General features: G+C 41.0%; 1 protein-coding gene across 1 annotated transcript in view; it reads left to right on the top strand.

Moving 5' to 3' along the window:
• The window catches only part of SEMA5A (sema domain, seven thrombospondin repeats (type 1 and type 1-like), transmembrane domain (TM) and short cytoplasmic domain, (semaphorin) 5A), a 372,837-nt gene that overhangs the window by 175,517 nt on the left and 175,803 nt on the right, over nt 1-21,517 (top strand). Inside the window, exons 8-9 of the mRNA XM_011978059.1 lie at nt 15,863-16,148; nt 20,721-20,856. Coding sequence (XP_011833449.1) covers nt 15,863-16,148; nt 20,721-20,856 — 422 coding nt within the window. The remainder of the gene's footprint in view (nt 1-15,862; nt 16,149-20,720; nt 20,857-21,517) is intronic.

Raw genomic sequence — 21,517 nt, 5'->3', positions numbered from 1 at the left:
TGGGGGTTTGTTGTACAGATTATTTCATTACCCAGGAGTTAAGTCCAGTACCCAATAGTTATATTTTCTTCTCTTCTCCCTCCTCCCACCCTCCACCCTCAAGTAGACCCCAGCGTCTGTTGTTTTCTTCTTTGTGTTATAAGTTCTCCTCATTAAGCTCTCATTTATAAGTGAGAATATGGATAGGGATGAAGTCAGAGATTTAGAAGGAGAGCAAAACGCAATCCAAGGAAAATATGAATCACAATAAAGTGATACAGAAGCTGAAGGAAGGAATAGCCGATATAAAAAAAGAAATTCACAGTTCTGACGAGCTGAATAACCCAATACAAGAATTTTACAGGGCAATCACAAGTATTAACAGCAGAATAAACCAAGCTGAGGAAAGAATATCAGAGCTTGAAGACTGGTTCTCTGAAATAAGACAGTCAAAGAAAAAAGAATAAAAGGAATGAACAAAACCTCTGAGAAGTATGCAATTATGTAAAGAAGCCAAATCTATGAATCCTTGGCACCCCTGAAAGGGAGGGGAAGAAAGCAAATAGATTGGAAAACATATTTCAAATATCATCCATGAAAACTTCCCCAATTTTGCTAGAGAGGCCAACAGTCAAATTTAGGAAATACAGAGAATGCCTGCAAGATTCTACACAGGAAGATCATCCCCAAGACACACAGTCATCAGATTTTCCATGGTTGAAATGAAAGAAGGAATGTTAAAGGCAGCTGGAGAGAAAAGACAGGGGCCTATATTCAGCATTTTTAAATTTTTAAAAAAAGTATTCAACCAAGAAATTCATATCCAGCTAGACTAAGCTTCCAAAGTGAAGGAGAAATAAGATTCTCTTCAGATAAGCAAATGTTTAGTGAGTTTGTTACCACCAAACCTGCCTTGCAAGAAATCTTGAAAGGAGCACTAAATATAGAAAGGAAAGACTGCTACCAGCTAATACAAAACCACCCTGAAACACACAGACCAGTGTCACCATAAAGCAACCACACAAGCAAGCCAACATCATAACCAGCTAACAACATAATGACCAGCTAACAACATAATGACAGGATCAAATCCATGCACATCAGTACTAATCTTGTATGTAAACAGGTTAAATGCTGCACTTAAAAGGCACAGAGTGGCGAGGTGGATAAAGAGGGAGGACTCGACAGTATGCTGTCTTCAAGAGACCTGTCTCACATGAAATGACAGCCATAGGCTCAAAATAAAGGGTTGGAAAAGAAATCTACCAAGCAAATGGAAAAGAGAAAAAAGCAGGGTTTGCCATTTTAATTTCAGACAAAACTGACTTCAAACCAACAAAGATCAAAAAGGCAAAGAAGGGTAAAGGATTCAGTTCAACAGGAAGACCTAACAATCCTAAATATATATGCACCCAACACAGGAGCACCCAGATTCATACGTTTTCAGAGTTTTTAGAGACCTTCAATTAGTCTTAGACTCACACGATAATAATGTGAGACTTTAACACTCTACTGACAATATTAGACAGATCATCAAGGCACAAAATTAACAAAGATACTCAGGACCTGAATTCAAAATTGAGCCAAATGAATCTGATATACGTTTACAGAACTCTCCACCAAAAAACTACAGGACATACATTCTTCTCATTGTCACATGCTACATACTTTAAAATTGACCACATAATTAGACATAAAACAATCATCAGAAGCTACAAAAGAACCAAAATCATACCAAGCACACTTTCATGTCACAGTGCAATAGAAATAAAAGTCAAGACTAAGAAAATCACTCCAAAAACCATGTAACTACATGGAAATCGAATGACATGCTCCTGCGTGACTTTTGTGTAAACAATGAAATTAAGGCAGAAATCAAGAAGTTCATTGAAACTAATGAGAACAAAGATACAACATACCAGAATTTGTGGGACACAGCTAAGGGAGTGTTAAGAGGGCAATTCATAGCACTAAATGTTCACATCAAAAAGTTAGATGTCAAATTAATAGGCTAACATCACAAAGGAAAGAATTAGAGAAACAGGAACAAATCAACCCCAAAGCTAGAAGAAACAGGACCTAATCAAGCCCGAAGTCCTAGCTCAGGTATGCATCATATATGGCCTGTGTTTAAAGGGCAAATCTCTCTGAGCCCCACAGTGTTCATCTGGACAATAATCAAAATCAGAGCTGAACTGAAAGAAATGAAGACATGAAAACTCATTCAAAAGATTAGTGAATCCTGGAGTTGGTTTTCTGAAAAAAAAATAATAATAATAAGATAGGCCACTAGCTACACTAATAAAGAAGAAAAGAGAGAAGATCCAAATAAACACAATTAGAAATGAAGAAGAAAATGTTACCACTGACCCCACAGAAATAAAAATAACCATCAGAAACTACCAGAAATGTATTGTCTTAAAGTGCTGAAGGCCAAAGGTGCAAAATCAAGGTGCCAGCGTGGCCATGCACTCTGCAAATCCTTGAGGGGAGAACCATGGTTATGTCCTCTAGCTCTGGTAGCCCCAGACACTCCTTGGCTTATGATGGTTTCACTCCTATGTCAGCCTCCATCTTCACATGGCTGTCTTCCTGTGCCTCTGTCTAAATTCTCCTTTCCTTATAAGGATACCAGTTATGTTGGAATATCTGAAGTTTATTATATCTGCAGAGACCATGTTTCCAGATAAGGTCACATTCATGAAAATTGGGGGTTGGGACGTCAACATATTTCTTGGTTGGGGGATGGGTACAGTTAAACTATAACACTGTCTGAAGGAAGAAGTGCTCAACTGTTGAAGTCTGAAGTCACAACATCTTACTTTCTGCTGACAATCTTAATGCTTTTTTCTACTGCTGGTAAATCTGTTTACTTCTCAGGCTTCCCATCTCAGCCATTTCTTTCCCATTCTTAGCAGATGGAGTTGTCTTCTTGTTTCCCACGAGAATCATAAATCCTCAGGTAGGGATGGCAATCTCCTGTCTGCTTTGCCCAAGGCAGAGGGCCGTTTTACTTGTGTTTCTTTCTTCCTCTCTCTAGAGTACTGCTGTGGACAATGCATTCACTTAAACTGCTGCTTTGTCCACTGTGCATCCCTCCCTGCCCCTATGTCTCTGGGGAAGGGGTGCTTCTCTCCTCTGTAAGACTCAAGAATGCAAGACCCAGCAAGTCAAGATTCATTATTGAGTTGAACAATGCTAAAACTCTTAAGCATTGCTGATGCTTGAGCTCAACAGTGAGCTTGATCTTGTGTTGCTTATTCTACATCTGAATTACTATCTCAAAAGACTACAGGGAAGAATGGCAGAAATGAGTGCTCTCATAATCTAGCCTAAGATGAGCACAGAGGCACAAAGCATGCATCATCAGAACATGTGGGCAGAACATGACAGGCTACGGCCTTTTGCAACCCCAGGACCCAGAGCTCCAGAACTAATCTTCAGGCAAATGACGGTACTGGCTTTTCCATGGTGACATCTGGCCATGATACAGAGATCCCTGAGTAAGGACCTACCAGACTTCTAACCTTTCCACCACATCTTGCAGAAACCCATCATAAATATCTGGTATGGTTCTAAAAACCTGCCTTTAGCAAGCTAAGTCCGTTGTATCTTGCAGTTCCAGATACAAATTCTTATGACACCACCAGCATTATTCTTTATATACTGATGAATACACACTCCCTGCCCCCGATCCTCTGCACCTGTGCAGGGGCTCCCAGATGGTGGGAGGTGCTGCCAGCAGTCAGCACAAGCTGGATTGGAGAAGGCCAGCAGGCCTGGCCGGAGCTCTGGAAGCCTTTGTGGGTTCTGCCTGTTTCCTCTTGCCTGGCTGCTATGATCTGGCTCTGCCTGTTTTTACAGCCCTGGCTCCTGCTATTTTTCTTGCATGCATGCTTGGTGTCCTTTCAGGAGCCATGTGCAGTTTCCTGGGAGCATTCTGCCTTCCTTACCATGTTGCTTTGCAGTTTGTGATTATTTTGTCCTCACTTCCCTTGATTTTTGCCTCCTGGCTAATTCTGGTTCCTAGTTAGTTTAGTTTAAATTTCCATTTTCCCCAGTCTCTGGTGGATCTGTTCCATCCCTTTCTCACACTGTTCAAGATTGCACTTTCTCCCATACTACCAGAGCTCTTGGTTAGTCTCTTGCCCCAACATTATGAGAGCCCCCATTTTACCTGCAGAGAAAGCCAGAGTGCTGCCATGGCCCTCCTGTTCCCTTCCCGTTCTCATCTATGTGCTCCCTTGGCTTTAGCCTCTGAAATACCACACAGTGCCTCTGGTTCTTCCTTGCCTTTCAGGGCTCAGCAAACTTTTCTATAAAGGGCCAGTGAATAAATATTTTAGACTTTACAGTCCACATGGCCACTGTTGCATCTTTTCAATGTTGCCATCGTATTATGAAAGTCTGCACAGTCTATGGATGCATGAGTGTGACTGGGTGCTAATAAAACTTTATTCACAAAATGGGCAGCAGGTAGGATTTGGCCCATGGGCTAGAGTTTGCTGGCCCCTGTTCTGCCTGGAAAGCTCTTCTCCAAGAAAACCCATCTGGCCAACTGTCCCATCTTTCTTGAGTCTTTGCTCAAATGCCATCTTCTTAATGGAACCCGTGCCTCACTACCTTATTTCAGATCACAGCTCCCTCCTATCTAGCCCTCTTGGCTCTTCTTACCATGTTCAGTTTTAGCCTCCACTATAATGTTGTCTCCTCCCGCCACTACAGTGAAAGTTCCCGATGACTAGGGTTTATGTCTTTCTCTTACTCCTGGGTCCCACATGCTTACAACAGTGCTGGCATTAAAGTAAGCACTCAATGGCTATTTTTCTAATTAATGAGTTAAATGGTGCTATGGTCTGAACGTTTATGTCCTTCCAAAAGTAGTAGGCTGAAATCGAACCTACAAGGTGATGGTATTAGAAGGTGAGGCATTTGAGAGCTGATTGGGTCATAAAGGTGGAGTCCTTATGAATGGGATTGGTGCCCGAGTAAACAAGACCCCGGAGAGCTCCCTCGTTCCTCCCACCTTGTGAGGACACAATGAGAAGGTGCCAGCTAGGAACCAGAAAGCAAACCCTTGCCAGACACCATGTCTGCTGGTGCCTTGATCATAGACTTTCCAGCCTCCAGAACTGTGAGAAAGAAATGTTTGTTGTTTATAGGCGGCCCAGTTTGTGGTATTTTTGTTACAGCAGCTGGAATGGACGAAGACAATGGGTAGATGTTTGACTTCTTTGTTACCCCCACTATTTTATGAGTTCCTTAAGGGCAGGAGCTCTGTGGAAGTCTCTGTGTGTGCTAGCATCTTATTCAGTGTCTGAAACATAGATCAGGATTAATCCATATTTATTGAATGCGTAAGAGATTAGCACACTTCACAAATAGCAGAAATATGAATAATGTTAAACATGGGAGAATGTTCTATTATACTTTAGAATTAAACAGCAACAAAAACACAGATATGCGTATTTGAAATTGAACCAGGTCCAAAAATGTATAACATCTTCCCTTTGAGCCCCCATCTCACTTGGACCCCTGTTTTCAGCCATTATTTATTGTCATTTCTCAAAGGCAGTACAATCAATTGGATAACATTCTGGATGAATCTGGAACATTAAGTTACATATTTGGTAATGAATATGTTTCAAAGTCATATTTTCCCCTGTGCCAAAGTCGCTCTTAAAACAAATTTATGTGTTTAGAGAAATACCTTAACGGCTTTAATGCATTAAAATATTAATCGTTAATAACTGTATGAAATGATTACTGTAAGGCAGGATAATAAATGTTTAATGGTCGATGCTTAAAATAGAGAAGCAATAAAACTGGCCTTCAAGAAACTGGCAGTCAAGTTGGGGAAACAATAAACCCATGAAAATGTGAAAATACATTTCCAAATTAATATTGTGCAAATTGAGTTTATGAGTTCTGAAGGAACTATGTGCTTGCACACAGAGGAAAAACTTCAGTAGGAACTTGGAAAAACTAACTCCGAAATGAGCCTTAATAACTCAGCATGAACATCTAAGCCACGTAGACTTATTAACACTCAAGATCTGCTGGCTTTCCTTCTCTAGTGGAAATGTGCACTTGTCCCACTGGGTTCTCCCAGGGAACTCCACAGTGTCCTGCAGTCTCTGAGATTTTGGCCAGGATTTCATATGGAGGTGAACTCACTTGAAATCCACAAGCATTCTCTTTTCAACTGTATCATTTTTTATGAGCTATTATAGTTCTAGTTGAGAAAACTCTTTTGGCAACAATGTTAAATTCTGTTGGTTTGAAATACATTGATGGTGTTACTCAAGCATTAAGTAGACTCTTGAGGTCTTTAAAATGCAATTATTAACCTTCTAATGATTAATGATAACTTACTTGGAGGATGAAAATCTCCTCCATGCTTACCTAAGTCAGGGAGAAATTGTTTCTGCTTGTCCTGAAGAGAGGTGCTTTGGGGAGCTCAATGCTTCTCCTTGGGACCAGGTGCTGACTCCAAACAGCCTGAGCACAGCCAGGCTGGCGTGACTTTGTTGATCTCCACCCTGGGGACAGTGAGAGCCTGTTTGGTAGGATACACACAGCATAGTACCTGGAGCTGTGACTGGTCTGTAGGAGGTGCTCTCTCGACTGACAAGATTCGCTACAGCTGGAAATTAAAAAATGGAATTAGAGGTCAGAGAACAAGCAAAACAAAGACAAATGGGGATTGAGAATGAAGTGAATGTGGGTACCAAAATGCAAATATTTCTAAAGAAAAAGAAGAAGCTCTGTAAAGCCAGAATAGAATCAAGACTACATAGTCAGCAGCCTAGTGTTTTTTTTTGTTTTTGTTTTTTTTCCAAATAAGCACCTGGGGAGATGCTTAAAAAGAATGCGCTTGTGAAAAATAAGTTCTTTTCAGCATTACAAGTGCAAGGCTGATATCTCATTCAAGTTTAAACTTGCTAGGGTGAGGATGAGACAACATGGATGGAAAGTATGTTGAGCAAAGGTGTGTGACATGTGACATAGCACAATGAGACGCCCTCTTCTAATATTCAGGCCTGATCGAGCCTGTCAGCAGGCATTGCCAGTTGCCTATGCCTTGTGGGATGGCTGCAGTTCGGACATCGTGCTGTGAATCTAATCCTATTATCTTTGTAGGTCAGAAATCGTTTTAAATCAATGGCCTCCATGCATATCACCTGCCTGTCCATGTACTTATTAGAGTATCTGTTACTTGTAGTTATTACACCACCCACAAGGAAGAGTCACAATGGCTATTTATAATATGCCAGGTAGATGGGAGGCTCCAAACCCATGTCATCTGCCATCCTTCTTATAATCTCTTAAGGGAGATTGCATTATCCTCCTTCTACAGATGAGCACCATGGGGCTCAGAGGGACTTGCCCCCTGAACACAGGCCATACCTGATGCATACCTGAGCTAGAGCTTGAAAACAGATCCACTCCAGAGCTTGCCTCCTTCCTTCTTTACAAGCTGCTGACCTTCCTTTTGTTTAGTTGGCATTTTAGGAAATACCAACGTTACAAATGGCCTCCATCTCTCTCTCCCAATGCCCACATTTTCATGCATGAGCGGCCGTGGAAGAGGGGTATGTGGACTCTGGAAAAGGTTGAGAGCCTTTTCTTGATTGTTATAGACTTGCATGCATGATGCAATAAACTGGGGATATTAAACCCAAAGTAGAAGAGCCTGTGTGATAATTTAATGCAGACCTTTATGGGTACAAAAGTGTGGTTAAGTGACATAAGGAGTCAGTTCTTATGGTGCTCTGAAAACACCGTATCGCTCCATCCTGTACATCAAGCACAGAGGGCCTAAAAGCTGGGGAGCCACAGGTCCTCTCCAATCATGTGAAGAAGCTTCTACACTTGCCAATACACTTGTCAATACACTTGCCAAAGGTCTTTTACTACTTTTGAATTTTAATGTGCACATTCCGCACGAAAAGGGATGAATGCATCTTTCCTTCTCCTACCACCACATTATGAGGATACTTGCGTGCACTGTGTATACGTGAGTCAGGGAAACCTCATAAAAAATAAATCCACTACAAGAATGGATGCCTCCGTGTAGAGAAGATATCATGCAGACATGTGCTAGAACAGATAAAACAGTTGGGAAATGGCTCAATGTTCATTGTCTAGAGATTCTGGCAGGTTCCTAGTGACGGTCTCGAATCCCTCTTGATGTCCTTGCCTGATGACTAATGTTGCCTCCTTTCCTTCTTCAAAGCATCCCAGTTTCTAGCATAAATCATCTTGTCATCTTGTTTGTAAAATGCCCAGCTTTATGTGTTTCTATAAATTTGTCTCTATATTATTCTATTGAACTTTTTATTTACCCCAGTCAAGGGCCTCTGACATTTGTTCACTCACTGCCACATATTGGGAAGTCGGCTCCCTGTGTCTTGGTCCTCCTTTTGCCCCAGCTCAGATCAACTCAGGAGACAAAGCCAGAGCCGTCATGCACGTTTCCTTATTCTGCAGTAGCTCATTGGGAAGAAGTATGATAAAAACTGAATAACGTTGGAGCTCAATGTCTTCTTTCAGTAAAATCTTACATGGTTTCCTTTCAGTCTTTTAACATAGTTTTTAGGCGTTAAAATATTTACCAGATTTTTAAATTTAACATTCCAATGAAAAAACTCATACGTATGAATTTGATCTTGCAGATAAAATGATTAATTCTTCCAAGAAGTGAACCTGTAAATTTAAAATAGCATCAGAAAAAATGGACATGGCAAATAGAAATGTTGTGTTTTGACAATTTTCAGAAATATTCCTGAAATTATGTATCACTAATAGGAATGTGTGATTTGGCAGAATTTTATAAGAGAGGGCTACGTGCTTGGAATGGAATAAGAGCAGAGTAGACACCGAAGTCTGTCACTTTAAGCTAGAATATTTAGACAAATATTCAGTTAATGAAACTCCTATAGACCCAAAGATATGGAGAATTGTAGGTGTGAGTTTTGGACTTGTAGGGCGGTGTACAGAAGTGGTACTTCTCGTTTAGGGGAAGCCAGCCCGTGTCGCCATGGTACAAGTGGTTCCTATTTCAATAAGCAAATTCAGGAAAGTAATGCATTTTCAATGGGTCGTATTCCCCAGGAAGAAGGAAGGAATCAAACGTGCTGGAACGGTCTTTCCAGTCCTACTGCAAGGGTCTTAGCAATAACTTTTTTCTGTCAAGGGGCTCAATGAGTGACACACCTGGGGATGCAAGGCCCTGACTGCTGTGTAAATAGTTACCAAGGATGTGCTTGGCTCCAACTCCCCACCCCATCCCACACCACACACCCAGGAAACGGAATGATAAGCTTTTCTTTAAAACTCTTTGGTGTCTCTCCAATGGCAGTTGAAATCCACACTGCTTGTTATGGGCTCCTGGCCTTGCCTGACTTTCCACCTCCTGTCCTGTTGATCCCTTTGATCCTGACTGTGGCTTCATTTCATTCCTTGCCATGCTTATGGTCTTCTCCCAGGCCGCTCTTTCTGGCAGGATGTTCTCTTCCCCCATCCTCGTCTTTGTCTGGGTGGCCCCTTCTCAGCCTCACCCCTGCCCTTTCCCTTTTCTCTCCTTTCTGATCCTCTGTTTCTCCGGCCCGCCCTGGCCCTCTGTACCCTTGTCCTCACTGTAAGCACGTGTTGATCTGTCTTGTTTGTCTCCTCACACTGCTCTTGAGGGCACGGGGGCTGTGTCTATCAGTTTACTAAGGAGCACCCCGTGGCCAGGACGGCCCCTTGGGGCGGTGAGGAAGTGCCTGGAACAGTACTCTGGCTGGCTCTGCCACCGTGTTTGATTTCAGTCTTGATGGAATAAGTGTAGACCTTAATTTGATATACAGAATGCATACTCAGTGAGTTATCTTATTAATTAAATACTGATGATATTGACTCTCATGTGTGTTTATATTAATTTATGGAGTTATTTTCAATAAATAGAGGTCTGTATTTTAATAATTACCAGCCAAGTGCTTTTGATTCTGCATGTTGGATGTTGTTATTGTTATTCAAAAACAGAAAACAGACAAAATATACTGGTAAATAATGTGACTAAGTTCCCACAGCCAGTAGGTGGAGGTATTGAGCCATCTATACATATATCTCTATACTCACATATGTGATACACACATATACACAGACACAAACGTGTGCATCCATCTATTGAAATCTATCTTTCTATCTATCAATCATCATCTGTCTTTTAGTACAAACCTCAGGAAAAGAACTTTAGCCTACCAATAGCTTTTAACCTCTGTTTAATTTCATTTAATTTTAAGTTATCAGCTTTTAATTTTAATGAATACCTAGATAAAAATATATTTGCCCTGGAAGCTTCTACAGCAGTTTTATCTCCATCAACTATGACAATGGAAACAGTGTACCCAAGAAAGAGAGGGTCTAAAATCTGGGAATGCTTGTGGAAGGCATTTTGTAGCGACTGATACTAACAACTTAGGAACAGAAAACTGCTGGCTGTGTGTCACCTCTGAATATTGTTTCCATTAAATCATCTTATTTTTGTGAAATAGCTTGCTGTTTAAAAACTCAGCATGGTAGGCCAGGCGCCGTGGCTCACGCCTATAATCCCAGCACTTTGGGAGGCTGAAGTGGGCAGATCACCTGAGGTTGGGAGTTCAAGACCAGTCTAACCAATATAGAGAAACCCTGTCTCTACTAAAAATACAAAATTAGCCGGGTGTGGTGGCAAAAACCTGAAATGCCAGCTACTCAGAAAGCTGAGGCAGGAGAATCTCTTGAACCCAGGAGGCGGAGTTTGCAGTGAACTGAGATCACACCATTGCACTCCAGCCTGGGCAACAAGAGTGAAACTCTGTCTCAAAACAAGCAAACAAACAAAATTCAGCATGGCTTATTTATAATCCTAAAACTCTGATCACCTTTAAGCTATATATATATGTATTATATATATATTATATATATATACTTGATCATTCATTATCATTATGTGAAGTTCTGTTCAATAGAAATTATTGCAAGGGACATTGAGGGTAAGTAAATGGTGACTATTATTTTGCAGTCAAAAGCCACTCTGTGTGATACTTGCCAAAGTCAGGCTGGAAAATGCCCGTGCACAATGCCAAAATAATAATAGCCACCATTTATTGGCATCCTACTATGCATCAGCCCGTTTAATTTTTACAGCTTTGCAAACTAGGTCTGATTGTCAGATGCAACAACAGAAAATATCAGATGTCAATGGTCCAACCAGGGCAGAGCCACAGGCATCGGGTACAGGCTTTTTCCAGCCTGACTTTGGCAACTGTGTCACAAGGCGACTTTTGACTGCAAAATAATTTATAATAGATTTTGATTCTAGTAAGATTTTTGTAGAGTAGGGATTCCTTTGTGCCTTTAATATTCACTCCCATTGTAGACAAATATTTTTATATCAATGTTCAGATCGAGCCATTTGAATATGGTATACCCCCATATTGATGCTTTAGATGTTGGAATAGAAAGAATATAGAATGGGAGGCTTCATTTGGATGCTCGGTATTTGGTTTTGTGTGATCAAAATCTCAAAATTTTTGATGCTTTTCTTCGCATCACTTGTAATTACATATATGGTGAGTCACTTCTCCTAGTCCTATCTGTATGGTCACTATTATGTAAGAAAACATGCAAAATAAAAGTTCTTATATCATGAAGAATAATTCTTATTAACATGATATATTTTGTACAACACTGTAATACACAACTCAGTATGTTTTACAAACATTAGAAAAGAGAGTTTCTCCATGTGTGTATTTACATAGCGGCTGACATGCCTGTTTTTCCTGTGATGTAGTCAGCAGCACACCTGAGATCTCTCTTTCATGCACTCCTATCCATTGTACACAAGAAGAAAAGGCCTGATTTTCCTTCTGACTTGTTCAGCTCACTCAGGAGTGACAGATACTAGTTTGTGGTGAATTGCATTTTGAGAAAAGACAGAACTTAAATAACGGAAGGAAAACAAAATTCATCTTATCATCCTGCCTGGCAAGACTCTAACATCACCTACTTCCAAATTTGTATCAATAAATATAAGAGCTATTTGACTGTTTTACAATTATTCCCACTTTTTTACTGTCTTTGAAAAAGGAACAGGATGCTAGCCGAATTTCAAGAGACTCTACTCTTCAAAAAACTGCGTTTCCCTAGTTAATGGCAGGTCACACAGTCAGGGGTCCACCCTCATCCTGAAGGATCAGTGTAGGGCCGCAGGATGTGTTACCAAATGCAGTCTCAGTCTCTGACCAGCGCGACCTGCACTGCATGGTGAATTAGCAAACAGCACTCACTACACTCGGAATACAAATTCTTCTCTTGTTTTTGCAAACCAAAAGGAAAACCTGTATTTGAGCATTTCTATCTAAAATGCACGTTGTGATCTTATAACATTGGTTCAGGGTAGTTTGGAGACATGGTGGAGGCTCTCTGTGGAAAGAGGAAACTGTGCATCAATCTGCCTACCATTACTCAGTTTTCTCCTTATCTGCAAAAGCAGATGTGGTTTGCTGGAACAGACACAGGGTATGGAATGACCCCCCGAGAGTCATTTACTGGCTCTCTGAGGCTATGGTGGGCCCTCCTTGAAACACCGTCTGGAGTTGGCTCAAACACTTTCCGACAATGGTCTTGTTTAGTAAGTCCTTAAATTGTTTCTTCTTCCTCCCACTTTTTCTTCTTTCTGTGTCATTCCTGACATCCGTGGTAGCTGTGGTTTAAAGTTTCATCTCATCATTTATTGTCTCTCTAGTTGGTTCTGAAACCCCCCTCAGACTGTTCCTAAGTAAACCTGCTTACCACTCGCCGTGGAAAGATGACCGTCCAGCCAAGAGCTTACCATTGTTTTTCTAAAGCAGAAAGTCAAATCCTGTTGAATATTGCTAGCATTTAATTGACTGTTTTCTTTTTGCAACCACTGTTTATTTTTTTTCAGTATAGTGTAATGCAGTGGTCCCTAAACTTTTTGGCACCAAGAACCAGTTTCGTGGAAGATAAGTTTTCCATCAACTGGGGGTGGATAGAGGGGATGGTTTAGGGATGAAACTGTTCTGCCTCAGATCATCAGGCATTAGATTCTCATAAGACGTGTACAACTTAGATCCCTCACATGCACAGTTCACAGCAGGGTTCCCGCTCCTATGAGAGTTTAATGCTGTCACTGATCTGACGGGAGGCAGAGCTCAGGAGGTAACACTCATTTGCCTGCTGCTCACCTCCTGCTGTGTGGCCTGGCTCCTAACAGGCCATGGACTGGTACTGGTCCATGTCCTAGGGGTTGGTGACCCCTGGTCTAATGGATTCAGGATTTTCCATCCCCCTTTGCCATTGCTAGTTATGTGAATTTAGACAAGTTATTAAATCTCTGGGCTTTAGTGTCCTCATCTATGAAATGGGAAGAATAGCACATCACCTAGCTCTGTGATTCTTGTGAGTTCAGTGGGAATATAAAGCACCAAGCACAGATCTTGGTGCAAGAATTAGCATTCTACAGATATTAGCTATTTTTATTATAAACTCAACCTTCAGCTGGAAACCATAAAAGATCTTTCTTCCTTTGTATCTTCTTATTTTTTGGCTCAGGACTTCTGAGAAACTGGAGCTATTTACTATGTGGTTTTCATGCCATTTGTCCCCAAGTTAATAGCAGAAGTGGGTAGTAGTGAGTATATTTGATAAATCTTGGTGGACTCTGCCTCATGCCTCCTGCATGTGTGCTGGTAACCTAAGTCCCAGGCTAGACACCTTTGGACCCTTACGCCTTCTCTCTTTGTTTTCCCCATTTTAGGTGGGGTTTCTTCTTGCTGTTTTTGTTGTTGTTGCTTGTTTTGTACAATTCCCAAACTCTAGTTTTGTGTAGCCAGGGTGCAGGACCCATTTCAAAATAATTTAGCCTCTTCTTTAGAATTAGACATGCCAGTGATTATTTTCTTTACACATGGTTTTGAAATTGTTCCATATTTTTGCTTTTGGGGCCTGCTTTATCAAGTAATTCTTTTTTGGAGACTTACGGTGAACACAAACTTAACTGCCCCCCACCCCCGCCCCCAGTATTTTCTTTATGTTCCAAAAACACAAATTACAGATGTGTAATCTGCTGTTTTTGTGAGCATCTCTCCAGGATATTAAAGCATACTATTAGAGTAAAGATATCCAGCTCCGTCATTATTACGTGTTATTAAAGTCATGCTGCTTACATTCTCTGATTTTTTTTTTTTTTTTTTTTTTTTTAAATAGTCATTTAGGGTGAAAGCAATAGTGACTTAAGAATATGTTTGACAGTTTATAAATTAAAATCACTTCAGTATATTACTTGATATACTTCAATGACTTAACAGTGTGTTGTACTGAAGGGAAAAGTATCATACATAAACCATTTAGAATATTTTAAAAATTTTAGAATATTTTTTTAAAATTTTTTAAAAAATTAGAATATTTTTAAAACGTAAAGTTGGATTAAATTAAAACATTTTGTGAAAATATCAAATATAGGTATTGATTGAAAATTGACAATAGTCTTCCTGGACAGAATAACAGAGTAGTCAATGCCAACCCTTTGTCAATGTCTGAAGTCAACTTCTGCATTTCAGACCTTAGATGATTCCGTTTATGTGTCTTACTCTTAACATTAATGGCTTATCTTGCAGCCACATATATTTCAGTTGTCCTGCCAGTAGCATGTTATTATTGCAATGCAGTTGTATCTGGAAAAGTACAAGGCCAACTGAATTACCCCCAAAAACTAATTGTTCCTGAAAATGTGTCTTTGTGAATATACTTGTTGTCTGTATCTTTCCATTAATTTTGGACACCAAAGGTTACTGCCACAGTTATCCTAGTTTGCACCATAAAATTAAGATACTTGCTGATTGAATGAATAGCATTTAGAAATAGAGAAGAATAAAACCTTGTGATTAGATTTTTAAAAGCAAATATTAGGGAGTATGTGTATCTCAACATGTATTCTCTCTATTATCACTGGTTTCAAACTGGAGGTTAGGAAGCTGAAACTTCAAATGCTTTATGTAAAATTCAGTTGATAATGTATATTTCCTAAACTCCTAATGAGCTTGGTGATTAAGTAAAGGCTTTGTCATAATTTTGTCATTTCTTTATCCCCATTTTAAAGCTAATTGTGAGACCAGAGAACTACAAAGCAATGTCTCCATCCCAATACTCTTCCCTCCTCTAAATGTATCACCAAGCAACCCAGAAATCAGAAAATCAGAGTTGTTTTTCACCGTTCCATGGTCACCATAGTAACAGAAATTGCTAAAGCTAATTCCAGACCCACCTTACAGTTTTAGTCTTTATTTTTGTTCCCAGCAATGAAAACAGTTTTAAAGTCCCTAGTAAAAGCACATACCTTATGTCAAAGTCACAGGAATGGATATAAGTTAAGTCAAATAATTTTGTTGTCTTGCACACAAATAGGATTGTAGACTGCTATATTCTGAGTCACATTTCATCTTTTTAATCCTATTTTCTCCCTCTCTTTCTGAAGGTTATGTAAGAATTTGCAAATAAAAAGTAATGCATATTGCTCTAAAATGTACTGTAAATATTTGCTGCCAGTGTTTGATGGTATTAACGTCACATTAACTTGAGCCCTAATTTAGCTCAGGATACTTGAGTGTGCAGTCATACCAGTGCCTTCCCATTAGTTAGAATCTGTGTATGACACTGAGTTTCCCAACAGTGTAGATCATTAAGCTGCTCACAGGGCCTCCCAATTGCCCTATAGGAACCAGGTATTATCTAAACAAAACCATGCCTCTTTGGATAAAGTACTGAGCAGGCAAGACCAAAAGGGAATGACATGAATGTTGAGATGTTTTCCCTCTTTTCTGTTTTTTCCCAGAGCCAAACTTTGTGTCATCTTATGACATCGGAAATTTTACCTACTTCTTTTTCCGAGAAAATGCAGTAGAGCATGACTGTGGGAAAACAGTGTTCTCCAGAGCTGCCCGGGTGTGCAAGAATGATATTGGTGGGCGCTTCCTGCTGGAAGACACCTGGACCACATTCATGAAGGCTCGCCTGAACTGCTCCCGTCCTGGGGAAGTCCCCTTTTACTACAACGAATTGCAGAGCACTTTCTTCCTGCCTGAGCTGGATTTGATCTATGGCATCTTTACCACCAATGTGTATGTAACTTGAAATAATTTTTCTCCCCTCTCTCTTACTCATTCTGAATAAGTCTTTTGTTCTTTGACCTCTGAGGTTTTAAATTTGCTTTAAAGAAAATCTTTCTTATTTTACTGGGCTAAACAGACAAAAAAAGAGGACTTTTCAATAAACTACCTTCAGACAAAGATACGTGATTTGTGAGACTGGTATTAGGAAAAATACTCCAAATCAAGAAAGTTTGTGTCAGTCTTTAGGATATAGTGACATTAAATTATTCTATTATAATTTGCTCCTTCCTGATTTGCCATTGTGTTCTGGACACTTTTTGAAATACTGGTATGTACTATACGTATATTTTTTTCTATATGCAAGTCATGCATTTGTGTATAATGAAAATAGTGTTGTCTGGAGAATCTGAAATCTTTGAGATAACATGATTCTTGCTTAAACCTTGCTCATATTTGAAAGGCACATTTTCCATAGCTGCATTTTATGTCAATTATACTTTTAAGATATTTTTATAAAAATTATAGTATGTTTTGTTAGGGGGTGGGACAGGGAGATACTCTTAACTTTAGAATGAATAATATTTGGGCTGGCTTAAGCCTATGAAGTTTTCTGATCTCCCTCACTCTTAGTCTAGTGGACTGTCACATGTCCCCAAGGTTATTTCCCATCCTTAGCTGATATGCTGTGTAAGATTCAACAGGAGCACATGCCAAACCCAGGAATCAAGGATCACATTGAGACTCTCAGCATCACTTTCCTACACATTGGCTGTGGTGCTGCTGATCCTACACTATGGGTTCTGATTTGGATCACCTTTGAAATCTCTCGTCTTGTGACTTAACACTTTAAGCAAAAGTCAAATCTTTGTATCCAAAGTAAAGGATCCAAATCTAGTTGGGTTGGAAGTGCTGATAAATGAGGTAGGATGACCAAAAGTCCTGAATTGCCTGAGATTATCCTGGTTTTAGCATTGATGACAGCCCTGTAACTAAGGACACCTCTTATTCCTGGGTGAACCAGGACAGATGGTCACCCTAGGATGTCCTCTCTGCTTCCTAAGTGTTTTAATTTACTTTTTCATCTCTTGGGCATCAGATGCCTGCCCATGAGTGACATTTCTAAAACGTCACTTTACCTGCAGCTTATTTCCTCATTAACCTTCTCTTCCTGGTCTCTCAACTGCTTAACTTAGGGGTTAATATTTGCTTAATAACAGCTTTTACCCCCCATGAAGTATCTTCTTTCTGACATGAGGTTAGAAAAGTAAGGCTAGTTTGGATGGCTCCACACATACCCTTTACTCCCCGTGGCCATATTTGTTTTCGTAAATCTGGTCTTCAGCCCAGAGGTTATTTCTTCTCTTTGATAAGTTTCTTTAAAAAAATCAGTCTACAGTTTCTGAAGTTGATTTTCTTTCCAAAACCTTGTTTAAAAACTAGTGTAGGTCGCACAAGATAAGTGTGCATTTGCTCAGTTGACATCAGTTTTATGCACAAGGAGAGTCCGGTTTACTTAGCTCTTCATTCCCCTGGCTCTGGGCAAAACAAAACAAAACAAAACAAAACAAAACAAAACACCAATTTCAGAAGTTATAAAAGTACCATGCCTGAAACATTCCAAGATGGTATATGGTCAATTTAGATAGTTGCAAAAATAAGTTTCAGACTATTCTGGACTATTTGTTTAGTGTTGCAAATTCCCATCATGTCAGAAGTCACCCAATGTACAGAATCTATATTTTTAGAGATAGAAGCGTCACATCTCCCCTTTCTCCTTGGAATACTAATTTGTGTTAGGTCTTGGGAATGCATTTCTAATACACCCATCTCAAATTTCACAATATTTTCCACCTCCTTTTCGTGTCTCAGACAATGTTTGCTTCAAATGGAAAGAAAACGAGGATCAGAGATATTATGAATTAGAAAGCTGTCTAACACTGGGCTGAGCTTCAGGGCTTAGAATATTGCTTTGCCTCTGTACATTCATCAAGGTTTCTCAGCTCTAGAGGAATGGGGAAAAGATAACCGTTCTGACTCCTTCTGTCCCTAGCATGACTGTGTAGTTTTCTCAAGCACTTGAGTATGGCTTGGCCTGAAGGAAGTCTCTAAAGATTTGGCTTTTTTCCTAGATATCTAAAAATGGTGGCTCACCATTATAGTTGTTTATAGTGTAGAGATTGTAGTAAAGTATTACTATGTATAGATATGGATATACAGATACTAAAGTTGCTGGGGGGGGGGTAGGTTTTTTTTATTGCTCTCCTAAATTTTTACCTTGATTGCTGATAGAAGCCAGGTTGGAACAGGTGGCTGCAGGTCTGTCATACAAGTGAGCTTGTTCATACTGATTCCAGCTTTAAGCCTACTCATTCTCAAGGTCATGATCTAGACCTGGCCTGCCCTCGCCTGCCCACAGATCTGGAGACCCTGTAGAAGTGAGTGAATAATTACTTCCTATAGACAATCCCATCCTAGGAAGAGGGGGCAGGGCAGAGGGAGGAGCACAGTGGAGTCACACAGGCTCACCCTTTGCCCCCAGAGCACAGCAAGTGAAAGGGTAGAGAGGCAGGCATGGGGTCTACTATACCAATTGTGCTCACCGGGGGATGGCACAGGGGACAGGAGGAAGTGTTCCCACAACACTATTAAAGGATGTTCACACTGGCAACTACTGGGACATCCAGTGGAGTCTCTGGGTGACACCAGAGCCCAGGTCAGCCCATTCAGTCCTGGTGGTTGTAGTGAACAGAGAAACATTATGCCAGCAGGAAGAAGATTAGGTTCTTCCTTTACCTGGAAGCCGTCTGGCGACCTGGGGCCCCATGCAAAGCAGGTACAAATCCTGCCTCATTTCTCTGCAGCCTGTGACTTGGGCTAAGCAACCTCTCTGTGCTACTGTTTTTTGATCTGTAAGTCAGGGTCTTCTCAGGATCTATAGGTTCTCTGTGAGAAATTAGATGATCCCTATCAAGTGCTTAGCAGGGGGCTCAAGGAGATACTGTTATTATTCATAATATCCCGCTTTGCCTGCCTCTGCACCTGGCCCAAGGCATGCCTGGATGGGATGTCCTGCGTCTAGCCCTTCTTATTCCAGCATACTTGTTTTCTTTTCCTTATTAAAGCCTACTCACATGTTCAAAGGCCAGTGTCTTCCCTGTCCTTGTGTTTTAACTTCTCCCATTCTCTCTAGGGATAATGAAGAGTCAAAACAGCAAACTGAACAACCCATAGCTGGTGTTCACCCCTTTACTTTCCAGCGCCGGGTCCTGTATGCATCATGCTGGGCCTTGTCCTTGGTGCTGGACTTCTGGAGAAAATGCAGAAGGCCCTCAATACCCTCAAGGCCCTACCTTTCCATAAGGATGTGTTGACTGTCTGCCCTCCTGAAGTAGAATCCTGTCTACTTCACCCAGAGATATTGCAAGGGATTGGAAATCCTGGCATTTGGAGCCATACTGGGGAAAATCCTGGCATTTGGAGCCAGCCTGGGGTCCAAGTCAGATTTCCTCATTTAGTAGATGGCTGACATTGGGGAAGGGTCTTGTCCTCACTATGCCTAGTTTTCCTTACCTGTGAATTTCCTTCACCTTATGAGGATTAAATGAATGGGAATTAGTAAAGTCCTTGGAATAGTGCCTAGCTCCTATTCAGTATTTATCAAATCAAACAAATATAAGCTAGGTATTCCAGTTTTGGAGTTTGTTTGACTTTTCCTTTGATGCAGGAAAAAAAAATGGATGAGAAGTGCATGTAGTATTGTCTCAGAGCAAGAGAAACTATATGTAAGCTTTCTCCTTTTATCTCCACTTCCCCTTCGAGAACCCAAACTGAGCTCAAAATGTGAGTTTACTTAACCAAATAATGTTGCCGTTTCCATACTTAGTCAGAGGGCACTGACCTTCTGAGGGCTCCCATTTATGACTGACTTTCAGAGCCTGAATTCTAAATTACGACTTCAGGATTTCATAGGTCAGTGCTATGTCAGATTTTTCTCTTTGACCCTTTGAATTTAAAATCTGTTTTAAATTAAAAGAAAATATGAAGAGTCAGTCACTTTTCATAAAATACTTTGAGTTGATTTTTTTTTAAAGGATGACAAATAAGACAAATATCTGGGTTAAAATACACACACACACACACACACACACACACACACACAACAGCTTGCCCTGCTGCTGGGCAAAGTGACCAGATAGGTCAGGAAGGGAATTGCTTCAGGCTGATGAAAGATACCATCCGCTGGAGAAGAAAGTCTTTTTCTTCCAGAATTTGAAAGGTGAAGCAGATAGCTCTTCAGAATCCCTCTGGCCTCTGTTGCAGCTGAGTGAATTAATCCTGGCTGACAGAATTACAAGTGTGGTAAATGCTAACTAGCCTGGCTTCTATACCAAGATGTTTGTTCCTCCACAGGGGAGCCCCCTTCACGCTCTGACTTCGTCCTTTTGGGATGTTTAAGAGACTGTGGCCTTGAGACCTCTGGAAGCTGTTCCAGGTCACAGCTGCTGCCTACTCTATAGGGGAGGTCAGCAGGTGCTGCTGAGCTCTCTAATTGCCTTCTCCTCTCTCTCCCTCGGCTCCCAGGAACAGCATCGCGGCCTCAGCTGTGTGCATCTTCAACCTGAGCGCCATCGCACAGGCCTTCGCCGGGCCCTTCAAGTACCAAGAGAACTCGCGCTCGGCCTGGCTACCGTATCCGAACCCAAACCCCAACTTCCAGGTAATTTTCGGGGGGCAAAGGGGCACTGTCGACATCCCCCATGAAGAATGCAGAAGCCTTGTGTAGACAGGCCAGGGTAATTTAAACCGCGGTGCGGGCACCATGCCGCTGTCTCCCTGGCTCCTCAGGGACAGCCCCACACTCTGCTGGCTAATATCCATAGACCGAGGCCTTTTGTGAACTGTGGCGCCTGGACCCAAAAAGGGCCTTTTGTCAGCTGTGATGCCTGAGACAGGGCGGAAAAAGGCCAGCATTCTGCAGCACATTAGGAATCCAGGCTTCAATTAGTACTAATGATGCTGGGCTCTGTGTCCTCAGAATCTCTGATCCCTAATGAATGACATTCTAATGAATGGGGTTCAGGGCACAGAGCAGTGGAGACACACAAACAGGATTAGAGCGCTAATTGGCAACTGTGGCGGGATTCCCTGTTGGGAAGGACAGAATGTGATGCAGGCAGCTGAGGAAAGAAAAGGAGGTGGAGGCCGTTCATCTGTTATCACAAAACTGCAGGAGGTTCAAGCTTCCAAGGCTTTGTGAGCCATCCATCTCCCGGAGTTCAGAAGAAGCTGGGACCTAAGGAGATGAAGCAATTTACTCATGTTTGGTGAGCTGGCAGGTGTATTAGTCAGCTTGGACTGCTGTAACAAAACACCACTGA

Source organism: Mandrillus leucophaeus, unplaced genomic scaffold, assembly GCF_000951045.1.
Source record: "Mandrillus leucophaeus isolate KB7577 unplaced genomic scaffold, Mleu.le_1.0 Scaffold188, whole genome shotgun sequence".
NCBI classification, from domain to species: Eukaryota; Metazoa; Chordata; class Mammalia; order Primates; family Cercopithecidae; genus Mandrillus; species Mandrillus leucophaeus.
This window is presented reverse-complemented; position numbering and strand designations above follow the sequence as displayed.